This window comes from Paracoccidioides lutzii, assembly GCF_000150705.2.
Source record: "Paracoccidioides lutzii Pb01 unplaced genomic scaffold supercont2.18, whole genome shotgun sequence".
In the NCBI taxonomy this organism is placed as follows: domain Eukaryota; kingdom Fungi; phylum Ascomycota; class Eurotiomycetes; order Onygenales; family Ajellomycetaceae; genus Paracoccidioides; species Paracoccidioides lutzii.
In genome coordinates, this window is record NW_015440964.1 from 654814 (window position 1) to 674614 (window position 19801).

Consider the following 19801-nt stretch of genomic DNA (forward strand, 5'->3'; position numbering starts at 1 on the left):
CATCCAACTCCCTTCTCCTAATACATAGTCACCCTATCAATCTGACTCCCGAGACAGGTACAAGGCCTTGTTCGTTCTCCACGACCAGCCTTGTCGTCGGTGCAACTGGCTGCCTCTTTTTTCGGAGCGTGTTCTATCATCCGTCATGGCGCAACGCGGGCTGCTAGCGCTGGCCCCTTGGTCCATCTCTGCGCCTCCGGCTCCGGCGTATTAAAACTGGCGTTTATCAAGGACGTCTTGGCAGGCAAAAATGGCACAAAACCTTGATCCCTGACTGGCTAGAAGTGCTTTGACCCAAGGCAAAACTACTCCATCTTTTCTCCCCATGGCTTGATCCTATTGCCTCTGAGAGAGGCTAAACGGTTCAGGTAAAAATTCTATCATGGCGGCTTTATTGGTTGTCTTTTCGTGCTTTTCTTCCTCCGTTTCTCTTCTCTTGCGGGAGCATACAGTTAAATTTCCAAGACACAGCTTTTCTCGCTGTGAGATAGTTAATATCTTCAAAAACAACGGCAATTTTCTCTCGTTTCTTCACACGGCCCTGTCTACAATATTATCTTGCACTCCCTTTTCTTGCCTCCCCATCCTTGAGACTGTGGGGCCTCGGTTTTGTGAGGGTTGACCCTCGTTTTTGAAAAACTCCTTCATTCACAGGGAATGTCCTGAAAAGCTACTCCCTTCTCCCTGCCATTCATTTATACCCCATACATATCCATGTTGTCATTTGAGCGTACATTTCCGAATAATGAGATAGGGCCCCGTACCACTTACGTACTTCTTTTCATACCCATATTTATAATTTTTATTTGCCTTGTCTAGTTATATCTTTTATCCCCTGAGTTTATTAAAAATCCCATCCAAAGCGTCAGGCATGGCCCCTCCCAAACGGCGTGACGATAACTGGATCGATGTAAGATTTGATTCCCCCCGGACCTGTTTCTAAAAAAAAAAAAAAAAAAAAAAAAAAAAAAAAAAAACTGCCGACTTCCGCACTTAATTAACTCGATTACTGACAACTCAAACCCCCTCAGGGCCTCCGTGGAATTGCCTCCTTTATCGTGGTAACAGGTCACATCTGTACGGCCTTCGCTACCTATCTACATTCTCCTTCATCCTCAAAAGAAGGCTGGCCCCTGTTCTTTCAACTGCCCATTCTCCGCCTGTGCGTCGGCGGTCGTGCAGCTGTCTGCATATTTTTCCTCGTCACCGGCTTCGTCAACTCTATTAACCCGATAAAAAACGCACAGTCTGGCAACACGGAAGTTGCCCTGACCAACCTTGCCAAAGCTACCTTCACCCGTTCCGGGAGGCTTTTCTTCCCGACAAACATCGCCGCCACGGTAGCATGGACGGTTTGTCAGCTGGGTGGATTCAATATGGCCACCAGGGCCGATTCACCCTGGATACGAATGGTGTCCAAGACGCCTGGTCCAACTTTTTGGGAAGCCATTAAGAATCTGGTGCAGAATTTGACACTTTTTTGGAATAATGGCTCGGGCACATATGACCCTGTCCATTGGACTATTGTGTTTTTCCTAACTGGGTCGTTCCGAATTTATCTGACTTTGCTGGCGACGACGTTGGTCAAGACAAAGTGGAGGGTGGCTATTGTTATAGCTTTGTATTTATTTTCCTGGTGTTCGGGCGATTGTAAGTTCTCCGCTCTGCATGAGAAGAAATCTCCCAACCGAACCCCCCGTTCCTTCTTTCCCCTTCCAATAAAATGAAAAGATGAGATGAAAACATGACTACTAATAAATCATCAGATATTGTTGGTATAAACATATTTTCCGGCATGCTCATCGCCCAACTACAAGTCTATTATGGCTCGCGCGCAACCAGCATGCTCCCCAAGGCCGTTCCCGCCATCATGATTCTCATAGGCCTCTTAATCAGCTCATTCCCCCAAGACAACCATGACTGGATGGCCTGGTCCGATGCCATGCGGCGCATCATGCTCCATATAACCCCAGGGAACACCACAAACTTTTCAGGCCGGTACTGGGTAAACCTGGGCTGCACGACGCTCATGGCGGGCATCTTCTTCTCTCGCAACGCGCGGCGGGTCCTCACGCACCCGGTCTTCAATTTCTTTGGACGATGTTCGTTCCCCGTCTACTTGTTGCACAACACACTCATCAGGACATTGCTGTGTTGGATGGTATATGGTGCGTCGGCGTGGTCGGAAGATTGGGGCAAGGTTAAAGGGGATGGGAAGCCCGTCGAGCTACGTAGGGCTGGAACGGGGACTTTCGTCATCGCAATTCCGGTGTTTTATGTTACGTTGTATGCCGTGGCGCATTTCTGGATGGGGTGGGTTGATCCTCTGTGCGCGAGGATTGTAAATCGGATGCGGGAGAAGATGTTTAAGGAGGAGGTGGAGTTGGGGAGGGGTACGAAGGGTGCCACTGTGAATACGATGGGGGGCAAGGAGAAGGAGAAGGGAATAGAAATGAGCATTTCGTTGCTTTCTAATGGAAAAGACAATGGGGGTGAGGGTTCGAAGAATAGTAGACCAGTATAACTTCTTGAGGGGGCGGACAGCATTTTCCTATCTCCATTCCGTATGTTGATGTATATACTCGGTATTATGCGCATGATTTCCTAATTCTGTCCAGGAGCGATCCCTACATGTTTTTTATCCGTTTCACAAAGATGCTGCTTTGGGGAAATATGTATTTGTTTGTGTTGTGCAGTCTTTTACAATCCTTGTCTTGAAATTTTTGGCACCCCGGCTCAATTTTCGCACAGACACTGCGACGATCTTCCAAAAAAGCAATTAATCACAATTGGCGTGGAATTCAGCTGCATGAACCAGGGCATTTTTCTGCAGGCTCATGCATAAATGGTTGCAACCCCTTGTACCTGGTTGCCGTTCCAGGGACAAAAGCAAGCCCTGTACTCCGTTCATCCATACACATCGCTAGACACTCCTCTCATCTCCAGCAGATAATCTACGGTTTATTCGCACCATTCTTCATTTGTTGATGCCTCATCCGATCCACCACCTTCCCCTTTGAAGAGATAGAATGAACTCACAGAAGTCCATCAGGGAGAGCCTCCACTAAGATCGGCAACTTGTTGGTGTTACTATGAGTCAATAATTAAGTCGGTATTTCAATTAACATACGCTAATGTACAATAGCTAACACAGTTCTTTGGGTCTCGATCACTGTCTAAAAAAACGGACTATAATCCCCAGATCAAGTCAGCATCTTCTGAGGCAACTGATGCTGCGTCAACTGTTGGGAAAGCCATCCAATTACGGAGTAGTCGTTGGTCTCATGAAACCAGACTCGGAACCAAAAACCGAAACGGGGTCGAGCGCCCCTGTGGATTGTCTCGAATTCATTCATCATCTTTTGACACTGAATTCTGAGAATGACCTTGCACTAACGAAAGGGCTATCACAAGGACTATAATACCAATCCCTGGATGGTTCCAGAATTAAAGAAGTTCAGTGTATATGGAGGAAGAGATTGTCGATTCAAAGAGTTGCGAGCTGGGTGAAGATTCAACTTTTTAAGGGGGAAGTTTCTGTCACTCATACACTCTCTGTCATCGCCAGTCAAAGGGCCTGCTCTGCTATCCATCCGCACGAGCCAGAGCGACTTCTGTTATGCAAGGAATGGTCATTAGGGTGCCACAAATGGATATTCCGACAAACCTGTCTCCAACGTTTGACAGCTAACATTTATGATCACGCTGCAATCCCGGTATCGAGAAGGATGGCTCTGCGTTGTCCGGGCACAATGACAATTGCTGAAGTATAGGAGGAGGAGGAGGAGAGAAAGGGAAAGTAACTGTTCAGCTGCGTGCAGCTGTAGTTATTGCGTTTCTGACTGATCTTAGATGCTCAAGAATTTAAATCTGAAGCACACGATGCATTGAGCTTTTTATACGGGCTCTTCCTAGTGGCCTGGCTCTCCTGTTAAGAGTGTGAGGTACGTCAAATTGACAGTGGAATGTATGCATGTACAGTACAATTGTTTAAGCCTCCAATTTGGCAGTGAAACGCTGCGCAAAGACCTAAGATTAATCTTACTGTCAATGGACTGTTCTTTCCAGCAATGCCAAAATGGGTTTCCGTGCAAAATCCCGAACACCCATTTTATCCTGAGAGCTGCCTTGTAATGAGGGGCTGTGATAGGTACCCATATGACAACTCCCCAAGTTTTCCCTACGCATGGTGCATTAATTAAGAACTCTGCTAGTGGAGATTTTCGTTATTACTAGAACCAACTGATACCTAATTGAATAGAAAACCTTTTGTTAAAATCCTTCCCAAGGTTCCTTTCCCTATCCACCCTCCGTGTCTATTTCAAACCAAATTATAACCATCAGAGGCATCAAGAATATTCAAAGACATGAACCAGGTTCATCCTAGCCCCCTTTTAAAAGTAAAGACCCGAATTTCAACACGCAGTCTACGCAATCTCCCGCACAACGCTATCCACCGCCTCTGCAAAGTAGTCGATGTTATGGGTGTTCAGGCCAGCCATGGAAATACGGCCGTTCTTGGTCTGCGGGTTTAAACCTCAATTAGCAAGTAAAGAATCAGAAAATAGAAGAACTACCAACAGTCATTGAAGAGATAAAGGGGGGGGGGGGGGGGGGGGGAGAAGGAGCAAAGAGAAAAAAACTCACCATATAAACATGCCACTTCTCTCTCAGCCTCGCAACCTGCGCTTCACTCAGCCCTGTAAAGCTAAACATCCCAATTTGAGCGGTAATATGATCCCAACTCCCCGGCGTCCCCTTCTTCTCCAGCCGCTCTCTCAGCCCTTTCCTCATCTCAACAATCCGCCCACTCATCTCCCGCAAATTATCCTCCCATTCCTTAAACAACACAGGGTCATTAAGAACCAACGACGCAATCCGCGCCCCGTACGCGGGTGGGTTCGAAATCTCGGACCGCTGTAATATAGCCAGCTGCGATGCGATGTGGGCAGCGCTCTCGACAGCCTGCGAGCCGGGCGCGGTGACGAAATGGAACGCCCCCGCACGCTCACCGTAGAGTCCGAAGTTCTTTGCGAAGGATTGCGCAATGCATAACTCGAACCCTTGCTCGACGAAGTGGCGGATGGCCCAGGAGTCATGGTTTAGGTCGCCGGATGCGAAGCCCTGGTACGCAGTGTCAAAGAAGGGGAAGTGGTTTGCCTCGCGCATGACGGCGGCGATTTGTTTCCATTGTGCTCTCGTTGGATCGACGCCGGTGGGGTTGTGAGCGCAGGCGTGCAGGAGGATTATGGAGCCATGGGGAGCGGAACGGAGGGCGTTGAGCATGCCATCTATATCTAGGCCTTTGGTTGCGGGGGAGTAGTAGGGGTAGGATGCCGTGCGGAGACGGACGTTTGAGAAGATTTGCTGGTGGTTGGCCCAGGATGGGGAGGAGAAGTAGATTGCTGGTGGGGGTTGGGAAGGGTGGAATTTGGACAGGAAGAGACCGCCTAGATGGACGGCACCGGTGCCAGAAATAGTTTGGAAGGTTACGGCCTGGGATTCATTTGTCAGACGGTTATAACAGTATCACTATTTTCGTGTCAGGAGTCGGGAAAAGCAGAAGTACCCTCTTCTCCCGAATGGCGGGGGAATCCGCACCCAGAATGAGTTTCTGGGCAGCACTGGTGAATTCAGCCAGACCGGCAATGGGGAGATATTCGTGGTTGAGATCTGGGTCTTTGCGGAGGATCTCGTCGGCCTATTTCGTATTTTTAGCATTTTGAAAATGGAGCAGAGTCTGATAGCAATACAAATGGTCACAGTCTACAGCAATCCTCCCCTCGACAACCCCAACCGCCCAACCGCCCCCCAAGCTCCCAATCATCAAAGAATTCAAAGTAAAGCTACTGACCTTCTTCACAACAGGTAAAACCCATGGTTTCGCATTGTTATCTCGGTAGGCGCCAATGCCCAGGTCAATTTTTGTATCGGCATTGTCCTGTTGGTAGGCGCGCTTCAAGCCAAAAAGGGGGTCCTCTGGGGCCTGGGGCACGGACGAGGCCGTGAATATCGACGGGGAGGACGTCATGATGTGCTGCGATATGTTGGAGAGGCGCGATCGGGCTGTTGACGGCGAGGATGAGGACGAGTTCGACGACGAGAGTTGAAGTTGCAAGGGTGATAAGGAGGAAGAAGAAAAGCGCGGGGAATCAAGTGGGTGAGCCATGGTTCGGGTAGTTAAAAGTAGAAGGGGAACAAAATGCTGCAGGGATTCTTTATACAGGGAAATCAAAATAGTTATACAGATGCCACAGTTGAAGTAGAGTTGACGACTTTTATTATTTATTTATTTATTTATTAATATTTTTTGATAAACGGAAACTAGAAATGAATGAATGAAGGAACAATTTATTTCCAGCTGTTGCTTTCCCCGGGCTTAATATCAGTAAATTGGTTGATGGAGAGCCGTCAGGGGCACCAAGCCGAGGTATCTCTGCCGCTAATTCTGTATGGGTGTGTACTTATTTGTGGTAGTTATCGTCATATACAACCAACCAATAGGGGATGAGATAGGAACATTTGTCTTCTCTACATGTGCTTGTACTCCGTGTGCCGGGGCATGAGAAGTGAAGGAAGATGACGAGAATATTGAACTTCTTTGTATCTTTCCTTCTTGTACTCCGTCGTGCTCAGGGAATTTTGGTCCTATTTTTATCCGAGAGATGACAGACTCATACCATCATCACATGCCTCATCGTTTGGAGTGGGTCTTGAGTAGACGTCATTTAAACAAACAATGCAGATAGTTATCTCAATTGATCGCAGAGACAAATTCTCTCAGGGACAAAACTGATTGCTGTGTTCAGAACACCATGTCAGTGACATCGGGAACACATAAACCCATACAATATGTCATTCCGGTGCCCTCGAAAATTTCAATACCCAGTCGTGATATATTCACTGAGGAACTGGTATCATGCTTCAACTCTCATGAAAAGAAGATTTTCGGTCTAAGTGGGGGGGTATACCGCCAGCGCTTGGGACAAGCCAAAGGAGGCCTGCAACATAAAGTGGAGTGAGTTAACCTCTTCAAGGACAGGGACTGGAAAAGAATCCAAACTCAGTTTAAGGAAAAACATAAACAAAAACAAAAACCAAAGAAAATTTCCACGGAATGATTCCAGCTTTTGGGATGCAGAACTTGAAGGGAGAGCAGTTATGCGTACTACGGATCCTGTGTCCCAGTGGAGTCAGCCGGTACAGCAGTAAAGGCAAATGGAGAAAGAGGAGCAACAAGTCTTCTGGAGAATTTTCTGAAATAGTGGATAGGTATACGTACAACATATATAGGGCGAATTTATATAAGGATTTCATGGGAAGAGAAGGGAACCAAAAATGTGTCATTATGCATAAAATATTTGCGTGCAAAATGGGCCAAGAGGACAGACACATGGACTCATTAATCTATATATATATTTATACATTGGTAATTGGGTTGATGAAAGGGGCTGATGTAACGTTACAAAATATATATGTACATATATATATTTTCAATGATGATGACACTGTTACCGTCTGGTATCGCAGGAAAGAAAAAAAATCCGGAATGTATCGTATCATCAAGCACCGATCTAAGGGAATAAAGAATCAGGGCAGAAAAAAAATGAGAACCAGAGGGAAATGCTTTAAATGAACAACAGCTCAAAATAATAAAACATATCACGCCTGTCCAAGCTCAACACCAAAACTCTCCTCAAGATGAACCCAATTGATATAGATATGGACATCAATATTGGGATAGACCAAGACCTATGATAGATAAATTCTCCGCAATAAATGGGGCTGTAGTTGTTACATATGTAGATGCACCGGTAGATAGATAGTAGATAAATCCGTAAAACACAGCTGACAGGATCGTTGCACATGCATGTGCGTGCACTTTTAATGAAATAGCAGGTTAGTAGAAAAAGGAAACGACACAATTTCAGTGCACGCATCATAAAACTACCCATTTAAGTTGGCGCTGTATTCGTCGTCGTCGTCGTCGCCGTCGTTGTCGTCGCTGTTGTAACTTGTGGTGTCGGATCTGCAACCTGAGCATCACCAGACGGATTCGCGGCACCAGCACCAGTATCGATACCGGGAGAATTCAACACTGTGGCAGTCGTTGCTTGCCGCATAACGTCCGCCTCCGCGTCCGCGTCCGCCTCCGCATACGAACTCACGCTCGTCCGGGACCGCGACCGGGACAAAAACCTCCCCCTCAACCGCCATAGCCGACTCCTCCTGGACCTATCCTCCGCCGCACCTGCTCCGGGAGAAGATAGTGATGCCTCCCCCTCCTCGTCCTGCCCTTCAATTGCACCTCTTGCCGTCATATTCGCATCGCGCTCGTGGCGCGAACGGCGCAGCCCGCGCAGCGTATAAATATGATCTTCGACATTGGCATGAGTGCCCATGCCGCTGGTGGAGGAGGGGCTGAAGAGCGTGGATAGGCCGTGGTAACGGCGGGAGAAGCCGCGGGGGTTGCGGAGGGGAGGGAGGAAGCGATTGGTGTGGGAGTTTTGGGGAGGGGAGGGGGATCGGGTGGGGTCTTCTGAGTTATGATCGTGGTCGGATCCATCAGCGTTGTCGGAGTCTGGGGGGTTGAGGTTTACGCGGCTATTCTGGTTGTTAGCTTGGGTAATGTTTCTTTCGGGATTTGTGTATGATGTGAGGGTAATTGGGAAATGAGGGGTCTGTTTAGTGATTTACCAGAGAGGACAAGTGCCGGAGACATTTATTAACCAGGGGTCAACGCATTCGGGGTGAAATTTGTGCTGGCAGGGTAGAAGTCGCACGTCTTGGCCCTTTATGAAGTCATCTGTACAGATCGGGCATCCCAACGTGCCCGTTTCAGGTGGTACGTCGGGATTGATAACTTGGGGTTCTGGTGATGCCGGGCCGATGGAGCCGTCACAGTGTGATTCCCTGTCTGTTGCCTTAGCCCTAGGCGACGCGGTTGGTTTATCTTCCTGCTCCTGCAACGATTCTTGTTGTTTCTGTTGCTGCTGTGCTTGTTGTTGTTGTTGTTGCTGCTGCTGCTGCTCCTCTTGTGGTTCCGTCTGAGAACCGGGGATTTTCACTCCATCGACTCCTTGCCCCGTACCATTTCTACTCAGATCATGCTCGCCACCTCCATCGTTCGACACCATCTCGATATCGGACTTCACGGTTTGTTTAGTCCCATCGCTAGAGTCGTCAAACTTGATAATGGGTATTGTTTCCAGCATTGCACGTGCAATCCCCTTGGCGCGACTCTGGCGTGGGCGACCAACAATGTTGCGAGGCCCATAGCGCTCCGGATTGAGATGTGCTCGTATGGCGCCGGTGACGATGACGCTAAGGAATAGAGCAGTGATGATGCCCGTGATACTATATAGAATGATCATGGCTGCTGGCGCTGCTAAATTAGCTTCGATCACGATTCTTTTCCTTCCTTCCGAAGGGAAAAAGGGGAAAAAGGGATAAAGGGATGTACCATTGTTTCTCCGACCATGATCATTCCCAGGTCTTGGCAAATCTTCCTCCAGGTCTGGAACTATATCTGACATCTCTTCATTGGACTGAGACTCGGAGAACAGACCAGCTAGTATGTCGCGGGAGACTTGGACATCGGTGACGGTGAAAACATTCCTGTACGGAGGCCAGGTTAGGCCTGTGGAGGAGTAGTTGCAGTGCTCAAACTTTGTGCTGTAAAGAACGATTGCTTTCGGACGGGAGTCTGTGAGCACAACTGTCCGGATTGTGTCATCCGCTTTAAGATTCCCCGGGTAAGCCGAGTCGTCGCAGCTGATATAGGCAATATTATTCCCCCTGACATCGGAGGCGTTGTTGGCGCCTATGGGAACTAGGGTCCCAGTGATGTTAAATTCCTGCGGTAAGATACATTGACATACGCGTTAGTGAATGCTCGAAATATTTAATATCCAATGTCCACAACAGATAGCATTTTCATATGTCTGTAATTTTATATGTATATGAAGATATGAAGGGGGGTAATAGGTAATTCCCATACCGAATCGACGCCATCCCGGAATATCCTTCTCAGGCTTCCAGTCAGTGGTGCTAGATTGGCCTTTGGCAGCGGAAACTGTCTCGTCATTAATTTGAAATTCGTATAAAGCATTGGGAGATAAAGGTCGGTAGAGTCGTTTGAAGGGCGGGCTATCTGCGCTTGCGCCGTTGCGGCGAGGAGAACGCATATCGACAGCAACGCGGATATCATCATTTCCGCAAGGGAGTATGAGAGTATATGAAATTGGTGAATGATATCTCCTTTCGGCTATTCCTTTCTTTGTACGCACTCATCGGACAAGATGTGGATTGGTATTTATCTACATATCCAAAAGGTAGCGGTTTATCGATAAGTAATTATGGCTATTGAATGTGAGATAAGGATACTAGACGAGCAGAAGTTGACAGACCCACGGATGTGCTGGAGAACCACAACGCCAAAACACATATTCAGCAGCGTCAGACAATGTAGAATGCGGGCAATACGACTGGATGGTGAAGCGAAAGAGCGGCGGGTGGAAGTGCCGGATAGCGATAAGCGAAAGAAGAGGAGGAATAGATTCGACAGAAAATGACGACCTTCACTCAGTGGAATGAATTAAGCCCCATATTGGGACATTACGAACCAAAATTACTGATTAACCGCAGAGAGGAGAATAATAATAATAGGTGAGGTGAGGTGATGAGAGCGGAGGAAGACGAATGGCGGTGTCGCGAGTGTTTCGGAGATGTTGAAGAGAATGTGTGGGGTTGAACACCGCCACTCTTAGAAGAAACAAGGAGGCGTAGATTCAAGACCCGTTGAATTAAGTAACTGGTTGGTTCACAGCAGAGCAGTTTCAGAAAGTCGCCTGTGGAATATAATAGATATGTATTATTGGCAGTGTTTGCCAGATTTGAGATACAACTACTACGCTATTACCATGCATGTAGGTGCGTGCCGTTGGACAGTCAAGTTTATATTGTGTCTTGCCCATTTTGAGAAGTCACTAAGATTGAGTTAGTTATTGTCCGGGAATCTGATTTAAAATCCCGTTTCTATATTTAAAAATTCAAATTCCAGCTGCTCCCCTTTTCGACGAGTTGATGATCCACGGTAACCAGCGAGAGATTTTGGCTGTGGCTTCCAAATATAATAATCGTGAGATATAAAAAGGTTCTTTCAAAGCATCCAGGTCCCCGTGACTTTTCCGGATTTCCGTAAACAGTTGGACAGCCGGTTAGTTGGAGATATCAGATAGCTCCCTGGGACAAGGCCATTAGTGTGCATGACCTTTTTGAAGGGCTTTTGACCCCGTGCTGGGGTCGAGAGCACAACCTCTTGACAGAGGTGGCACATAAATAGCTACTCTGTACCGAGCTCATTATTTATTGGGCCGGTTGAGGCTTGAGAGGCGGGAGGGAGAGGGGGGTTAATAAGGTTGTAGCAATCTTAACGCTGTGTAATTAGCCTCATGCCGGGATTGACATCGCTTGCCTTTTTTTTTTTTAAAAAAAAAAAAAAAAAAAAAAAAAAAAAAAAAAAAGCAATCTATATCTGAATAACGAGCTTAGTTTGCTGAGCGTTGGCTGAGAGAATAGTTAGTTATTGAAGGATGAATGTTGACCAACTCATGATTCAGAGCAAATCTCTCCGAATTGTTCATATATGGTGATGGGCCCCGTTTGACGCCGGGATACTTTGCATTATTATTCATGTTCTCCACCATGCTCGCCTCGTATTCTGTAATTCTCCCTCAAAATATCCTGGGCCAGGGTTTGTGACGTTTGTTCTTCATGGGCCAATGAGAAGGATCTGCAATGTCACTGGAGTTGCATGGAAGCATTTCAAATGGGCTGATTAATCTGCAGCGATCATCTCCACACTTTTGGTGAACACCAAGCTTCAACAAACGAGGTTTCCATTTCCAATCCCGAACATTCATATTCATTCGCTTCGTCATTCGTTAACTCGCGGCTTGAATTCTTTTCAAAATCTTTTCTTCTGTTCAACCGCCTAATTCCAGGCAGTTAGCTACCCGTGTACTCCAGATTGTATACTTTGAATGGGGGCTGTGGTTATATTCCTCGAAATATGGGCATAATGCTGGCCAATCGATTTCGATCCAAATGAGACGTGGATGGTGTTGTTGCTGCTGGTTCCCGTGAGCACAGAAGTCCTCTCACAATCGGTATGACGATTTTTGACGTTTTCTTTTTTTTCTCTGCTGCTATTCCAAATCTCCCCCATACCCCATCCCTCATGTCATTGTCAATTTTGTCACGATGTTTTCACAGGTTAGGTTCAACCTGCAACATATTTCGCCATCATGACGGCCCCCACTTAAGTAATAACTTGTTATATAAACCTTGATAAGGAGATAAAATCATACTGTTAGTGCCCTGCGGCAATCTAGTCATATGTCGTCTCTATTTCTGGATAATCAGCATAGCGATATGGTACTGTTGTTCGTAACAGGTGCTGAGTGTCGTTACGGAACATACTCCAATACCCGACCTGTCACCGTCCTGCGCGTCAACCGCTCTGTCGTGCCACCTGAGCCAATAACATCAATTCCGGCCCCGATGTTTCTGGATTGCTTCATCCCATTAAGGATCTTTGCGCTTTTGCTCCGTCAACTTATAGGACGCCTGTGACGACTCGTTTGTCTCCTACATTGCGGTTCACCATCGAATGGGTCTTCGCAACGTGCGTTGTAGACACAATCACCATCTCTCAACTCTGCCCTATCAGTATCTCCATCCGTGGCTGCCGCTCAAACCCAAGCCAAAACGGCTCTCTCCTGTTACCAGTATATTTTGTCTCTCTTTGGGTGTCGCACGCTTGTGCAGTGGGTGCACCAGTCTTGCCATATCCCTTGCTCATCTCAAGAAAAGCAAATTGTGTATCTCAATTATGCCGCTATCCAATTTATTCTCTGTCAATTTGTTTCCATGTGAGTCATGTGGCTGCCACTAAATAGCTACCCCCAGGTTATAGACACAGTGCTAGAGCGTTTCAACGCTCTTTGCCTGCCACAATGTGTGTAGACTTAATTGACTGTGTTGTCGTGGCTGGATCATTGGGCAAACGTAACACGGCAGCACGTTTTCAAGACGTTGGGGAAACAGCACATAGAGGAAGCCCATCGGGGGATGATGAGAGCTCTGGGAGACCGCGAGATCTCGAATGATGCACAGCTAGCCTGTTGCAGAAATGGACATCTAGTTCAACCGTATAGGTTGTGGGGTGAATAAGGAGGGGGACCAAATACAATCAATTAACTACGAGATGACAAGGTAGCTCATGTAGGTGGAGTATATCCAGCATATCCCCCTCTGTATAACTACTTGAGCGAGGAGCTGGAATGTTGCTTGCTGACTCAGGCCATCAATATTTCCTGTTCTGTTAATTGCGGTCAACTTCAAGTCAAACTTCACAGCAAAAGCAAAACTCATTATGTCTATGCTCGTTTAACTGTGAAGGTAGAGGATATGACAGTTAAACGTACCACTGAAGTTAGAAGAATATAGATAATTTTTTATCTGCCATTTCTTCTCGATATCTGACTTTGCAAACGTTGTTGGTCATTATTGTGTCATGTTGAAACCCTAATACCATGCACGGCCGTGTGCCTCCGTCTTCTGTAGAAGGCATTGCTACAGCTTGCCTCAAGGCTCGCTGCCTCTTTTCCATGATGACGGAACGAAATCGGCATGCAATTGATCTCACTTAATCTAGGAATCTTTAGCTGAACGCACTCTGCAACGAGAATATATAACCCGTACCTAGGCTCCGGTCATAGCACCTCAGCGCATTTCGCAATCCCTGATTTAACCAAGTTGTTGGATAGGTAACGTGGTGTTTATGAGCACAGAGAAGCCGAAGGCCTTCTTTCAATATGCGGTTTCGTTGTCTCATTTTGATTTGGGTGCTCCTGCAAACATCGCTATGCGACCAGTGGCCTTATCATCGATATTATGGGAAGAAATCCCGCTCCGGTGAATTCGTGCCCGACTTTTCTCGTGCTATTCAGTCCAAAGGGAGCCAACACCGTTTCATCCACTGGCTTCATGATGTCTCTGAAACACAGGATAGCGGAGAAGTACGTCGCATGTTCATTAATAACACCATTCCCAGGGATGCGACCAGTCTAGACGAAGTATTTGACCATCTTAAACGGCCTGAGCCTGGTAACTTCAGGGGCAATATTTCACATTTGGTTCCACCGCTCATAGCTAACCTGCCATCTGACGAAGCTGAGAAGCTTTTTGGAAACCTGAAGTATGCCCTTGATTCCATGTGTATCGTCGATAAATCCAACTGGTGGTACAGAACCACCGACGGATCTTGCAATTGGATGAAAAAGGATGAGATCAATGAAGGCCGGATCGGAATGGCAAAGGCTAGGGATTACGGTGACCACCATTACGCTGACGGAATCTCCAAGCTGCGCGAAGGTCCCAATGCTCGAGCCGTCTCCAATGCGTTCTTTAAGAGAAATAGGACTATTTATTATGAACATACGCCACTTCTCATCGGGCTGATTGAGTTTGTCATGCATGACGTCACGTATAGCATGGACTCGCCGGAAGAAACTATTGAGGTTGAAATGCCTCCTGATGAAGACACATTTGATAAAAACACAAAATTTGTGGTGCATCGTACAAAAGCCGTCCCTGGGACTGGTACCTCCATGACAAATCCTCGAGAAAATGTGAACATGGCGACTACATGGCTGGACATTTCGAGTCTTTACGGTTCTACCTCAGATGTGGCCCGAGCAGTACGGTCATACAAGGATGGAAAGCTGTTGACGCAAGAAGTGAAGGCCGGCAATATGTCGCTGGCTACATCGTATCTCCCGTTCAATTCTTGGAATGTTTCAATGAGGACAACACCCGGACTGGATCCTACAACGTTATTTACGGGAGGTGATCCACGGACAAACGAAGACTGGCTGGTGTTAGCTGTCCATACCCTCCTGCTCCGAGAGCACAATCGCCTGTGTGACCTCTTGGCCAAGCAGCATCCGGAATATGTCGATATGAAGAATTCAGAGCATACGGATGAGAAGCTCTACCAAACCGTTAGGCTGCTCATGTCTGCCAAGTATGCTCTTGTTGCCAACTCGTACCAGATGGCGTACTGGACTGATAAAATGCCATGGCCTAGAGATGACGGTGAGTAAAATAAACAGTGGAACTTCCCGTTTATCGTTGTTAAAATGAGGGAACTGTCCAACTAACTATCTTTTCTAACCTTTTTTTTGTGTCCCGGGGGCTAAAAGGTTTTCCACTCTACCGTCAAATGTATGGCGAAAGCTTCATGGAGATCAACCCGATGAACACATATCCCTGGCCACTAGTAACAAAGGGTGGGAAGCCTATGGTGGTTTCTGCCGAGATGGCCATCGTGTATCGGTTTCATGAGTTTATTATCAGTCAGTTTCCTATTAAAGATGCCAAAAATAACACATTATGGAATCAGTCGGTCTTCGATACAGGATTCAATCCACAAGGTTTCCTCAATACGGGTTTGGAGAGCATTCTACGCGGAATGGTTGGCAGTCACATCCCAAATTTCAAGAGCGGAGTCGATGAGTCCTTCAGATCTGCTGGGAAATATAGAGCTGGGCCATTCGATGTTAGTACGTGGAGTATCGTTCATGAGCGGGAACAAGGGCTCCCTACGTTTAACACGTATTTCCGTGAATATAATAAGCAAGGTCAACATCTCCTCTCTCAGTAAATCCCACAAATTTACATATCTAACCATCCCATTCTTGCAGAGCCAAAAGTGACTGTCAAAGTTCCATCAACGTTTGAAGAATTCACATCGAATCCTGAAAAGGTTCAAAAGTTGAAGGCCCTTTACGACAGACCCGATGATGTCGACTTAGTTGTTGGTGTTCAGCTGGATGAGACGTATTTCCCGGGAACCACTGTGCCGAAATCAGCGCTTATTATAAGTTTGTTTAGTTTATTTGGCATGGGCAATTCCGACAGGTTTTCCATTGGCTTTGCCATAACCAGATGTCTTCTTGTGGACCAGCCGTTTGATTGCCATCCCAGCAATGCTCTAGAGGAACTGCTTTGGAAACCACACCCGGAGCCAGGTCTGCCTAATATGCGCCGGCTGGATGACTTTTGGCTGAACGAGCTGGATTTCCCGGATCATGGCACGAATCTGCTATGGAGATTAGTCACAGAGAACACTGATATCAGTTGTCTCCAGCAGGATCCTTTATTTCCTGCTGACCCCAAAACCAACCCCGTCCTGTGTAGCCTTCCAACTCTCCCTTGGTGGAAAATTGCAACTACAGCGGCGGTGTCAGGTTTTGAGATAGTTGAAACATATATAGAAGATTACCATACGGCTTTGGTCACGGTCATGCTGGCCCTGGGATTGGGTATGTTTCTACAAATGAGGTCGAGATTCCTCCAGGACAAGCTGAATATACCCCCAGTGTACTCTGGACTGCCATTAATCGGAGAGGCGCTGAATTTCGCCAAGGATCCGAAGGGTGTTCTGTTGAAAGGCTTTGTGGAGTACGGTCAGACCGTATCACGATGTTTTGGCCTGAAACTTGCATCACTGGTCTATTTTGTCGTCACTCGATCGAGTGACCTCGAGTGGATGGAGGCTGATAACTCCAAAGAAGAGATATTCAGCCTACACAAATTTCTTGGTGTTATCAACTTCCCACTTATCGTCCACAAAGAAAACTTTGATTCAAACCTACACGTCAATATCGTACGGGAGTATCTGGGAAATCGCCGGGTGGTATCCAAGTTCGGAACGACGATAATGGACGCTTCGAATCGGTTCATTGACAATTCGTTGCCACACACTAGAACCGATCTATCACAGTTCGTCCCAGTTCTCATGAAGTACATTACGACGGTGGTCGGAGCTTGCATGGTTGGAGATGAAATTTTTGACCATCCCAACTTGCTGAAAATATTTGACCAGTTCAATGATCACGCTATCGAAGCAATGGGGCTATCTAGCTTATTACCGTCTCGTCTGCAAATTCTCGCCGGTGTAAAAATTAACGCAGATTATAGGAAGGCTCGAAAGATTCTCATACCGATCATCCAGAAGAGGCGAGGGCAAATCGGAACAGCTGAATCGGCTGCTAAAAACATTACTTTACTCGACCAACTTCTGAAAGATGTGCCGGATAATGAAAGGGCTGCTGGTAAGCAGCGACAACCTCATTCCAAATAAGGGGGTTTATGTGAGAACTAACATACCACTTCCAACAACACAGATCTAGTTGTAATCTTAGTATGGGGTGGCCTCACAAACCTACAAGCAACATTCCCATCCCTCATCATGGATATCATCAACGACCCCAACGCCACAAGGGCACTAGCTGATACATGCTCCCTCCTCGACCCCGCCAGACTCTCCGTCTTCGATGAACTCCCCAGGCCTGATCCAACGAATCCATGGACCCCGCTGCGTGCAGCTATGTTCGAGTCCATTCGCCTCTCCGGACCGGTAACGGGACCTGCCCGCTTCATTTTGAAAGATGCGCAACTGCCTTCATCCATGCCATACAAGACTTCGCCTCAGGAGACAGAGCCAGAGCCAGAGCCAGAGCCCGAGCCGGCCCCCACTGCCAAACCGCAGAAATTACCCCAGGGCCAAGTCGCGACGCTCTCAGCATACTATACCCATCGGTCGCCAGCAGTCTATGGACCGGACGCAGCTAAATGGGTCCCGAACCGCTTTTTGCGGTCAAATCCCGACATTGGTAGCCCCAGGTTTATCAGTTGGGGTTTGAAGGGCCCACATACGTGTCCTGGGCGCTGGTTTGCTCAAGAATGTATCCTGGTTATGACTATGTGTTTGCTGGGTAGGTATGATATTGTGCCAGATGAGTACCTTATTGACGAAGAGAAGTATATATATTGGTCTAGTAATGTTGAAAGGCGGAATGTTAGGGTTACAATAACCCCAAGAGGCCAGTGTTTGTGAATAAACACGACAATTGCAGAAAACTCTATATATATTGTGAGCCCTTCATTTCATTAATCCCCTATGAGGTAACTGATTAATGACCTAAAGGTTTTTTTAATTAAGTTGGGGAAACATTGGGAATAAGAATATCAATCTATAGCTGGAGTAGACACATCCGTAACACCCATGTTCCTCAGACAATCCACCTCGATCTACAACTCATTCCAAGGCACAAAAGGTGGAGACGGCAAATACGATATCTCTACATCGGTCAATCGAATGATGTGGGGATAGGTGGCATGGCTCCCTACGTAGATATTGTTAAGGAAGTCAGGTGACTCCCATGTAATTGCACTCATCCTTGGTTCCAGTATAAGACTATCGGGGCAATTGGGGCCTTTTTGCCAGGTAGTTTAACAGATAGTTAACTGTATATCATGTCGCAGAAATGCCGATAAAAGTGACCAGGTGCAATGATACTCCCGTGAAGGGATCCATTTCACATTTAATCTAAGAGGTTGCCTTCCGGCCCACTGACCACACAGATGACGCATTCGAAGGTGCAAAAACGGTTCAGAAAAATTAAAATAGACGCGTGTAGGCTATGCCATTTTTAGGATCAATAGAGAAGGGGAGCGGTCTTGGGTCCCATGGGCCGTTCAACAACGTCCCCATGAAACGGCGGGCGCAAACTTTTTGGGTGCAGCCAATGGCAGCTAGTGTAAACGGGAATCTCGAGTTGCTGGCGTTGAGATCAAGTGGGCTTGCGCAAGGAAGGTGGCAAAAGGGATATGTGGATGGATGGAATGAAATAAGAATGTTTCTCTTGTCTAGAGGGATAACTAATGTTGCGCTGGAGATGAGAATAAAAAACAACAACTGTATGTGTTTGGTATAAAGCCCTGGGCTGGCTGGGTTGGAAATAACTACTTTCAAGAGACGGTATTTTTTGAACAGGCAAACAGAATGCAAAAAAAGCCAATCTGCGGACACTCTCAGATCACCCACTCGATGTCTCTGACCTAATTTTACAGGGTTTTTTTTTTTTTCCACTCAAGCCCCACGCCACAAGGAGTCCCCACCCCACAAGGGGCCACCCCCCGCAAGTAGACACAAACCAGGGATCGCGGAGAAGACGACGCCTATTTTGCCACAACCCAGCAAGCCTCAAGCCTCAAGCGTCAGCGTTCGGCTAGACCTCCAGACTAGGCGCAACGCTAATAATATAGGCGTTCTTCTAGTTAAGGTTTTAACCAGCTCCAGTTAAAGCCGTAGGCCTGAAACAGCCCAAACCATAAACAGATAGCCTGTAAGATTGCGTCTATTCTCAGTTGTCCGAAGCCCAATGCCAACGTGTGAAGTTAAGTGGAGTCTCGCGGTTCGAACTTCTCAGTCTTGCTTCCGATTCCTGCATCAAATTCCCTGATAGCTTCATGATAATAATTTATTCAACTAGTTATTTATTTTACTTTTTTTTTTCTTTTTTTTTCTTTTTTTTTTTTTTTTTAAAGTGTCTATCGATAATCTCTCAGTTCCATTTTTCCTCATGATCTTTTTTTGGAAACTTATGGAGCGAAAGTGAAGTTTCCTGGAATTCCTTTCCCCAGAATCCTCATCCACTCATCTCTCTCTCTTTTATTTGATGTAATCTCATGTATCCAGTTGTCCCACTATTCTTTCGTCTCTTCATTCCGATTCCTGCTCTTCCCGACTCTCATTTATATAACGTATCCTTCTTTCACCTATTTTTAACGTCATAGGCTGCTCACTCTTTAAGACCACTTTCGTTCCTAATGCCAAAAACATACATTCCTCGTCAGTGAATTGATTGTCTCATCCATAAGTAACTGG

The 19801-nt window shown here is 46.7% G+C and overlaps 4 protein-coding genes across 4 annotated transcripts; 2 read left to right on the top strand and 2 right to left on the bottom strand.

Annotated features, from left to right (window-relative positions):
- Window positions 1–871: 871 nt before the first annotated feature.
- PAAG_06505 (hypothetical protein) lies at window positions 872–2524 on the top strand (the record flags this gene model as incomplete). Its single annotated transcript, XM_002791720.2, has 3 exons — window positions 872–910; window positions 1032–1650; window positions 1767–2524. 3 exons carry the CDS (start codon window positions 872–874, stop codon window positions 2522–2524), a joined length of 1416 nt encoding a protein of 471 aa, XP_002791766.1.
- Window positions 2525–4427: 1903 nt separating this feature from the next.
- Window positions 4428–6169, bottom strand: PAAG_06506 (aspartate aminotransferase; the record flags this gene model as incomplete). Its single annotated transcript, XM_002791721.2, has 4 exons — window positions 4428–4523; window positions 4648–5496; window positions 5570–5701; window positions 5855–6169. 4 exons carry the CDS (start codon window positions 6167–6169, stop codon window positions 4428–4430), a joined length of 1392 nt encoding a protein of 463 aa, XP_002791767.1.
- Window positions 6170–7955: 1786 nt separating this feature from the next.
- Window positions 7956–10187, bottom strand: PAAG_06507 (hypothetical protein; the record flags this gene model as incomplete). Its single annotated transcript, XM_015845910.1, has 4 exons — window positions 7956–8604; window positions 8698–9388; window positions 9464–9832; window positions 10001–10187. The coding sequence occupies 4 exons, from the start codon at window positions 10185–10187 to the stop codon at window positions 7956–7958; spliced, it is 1896 nt and encodes a 631-aa protein (XP_015700136.1).
- A 3693-nt stretch (window positions 10188–13880) lies between these two features.
- Window positions 13881–18244, top strand: PAAG_06509 (hypothetical protein; the record flags this gene model as incomplete). The annotated part of the gene is made up of 5 exons (XM_015845911.1): window positions 13881–15162; window positions 15270–15707; window positions 15771–17183; window positions 17256–17960; window positions 18111–18244. The coding sequence occupies 5 exons, from the start codon at window positions 13881–13883 to the stop codon at window positions 18242–18244; spliced, it is 3972 nt and encodes a 1323-aa protein (XP_015700137.1).
- Window positions 18245–19801: the final 1557 nt, after the last annotated feature.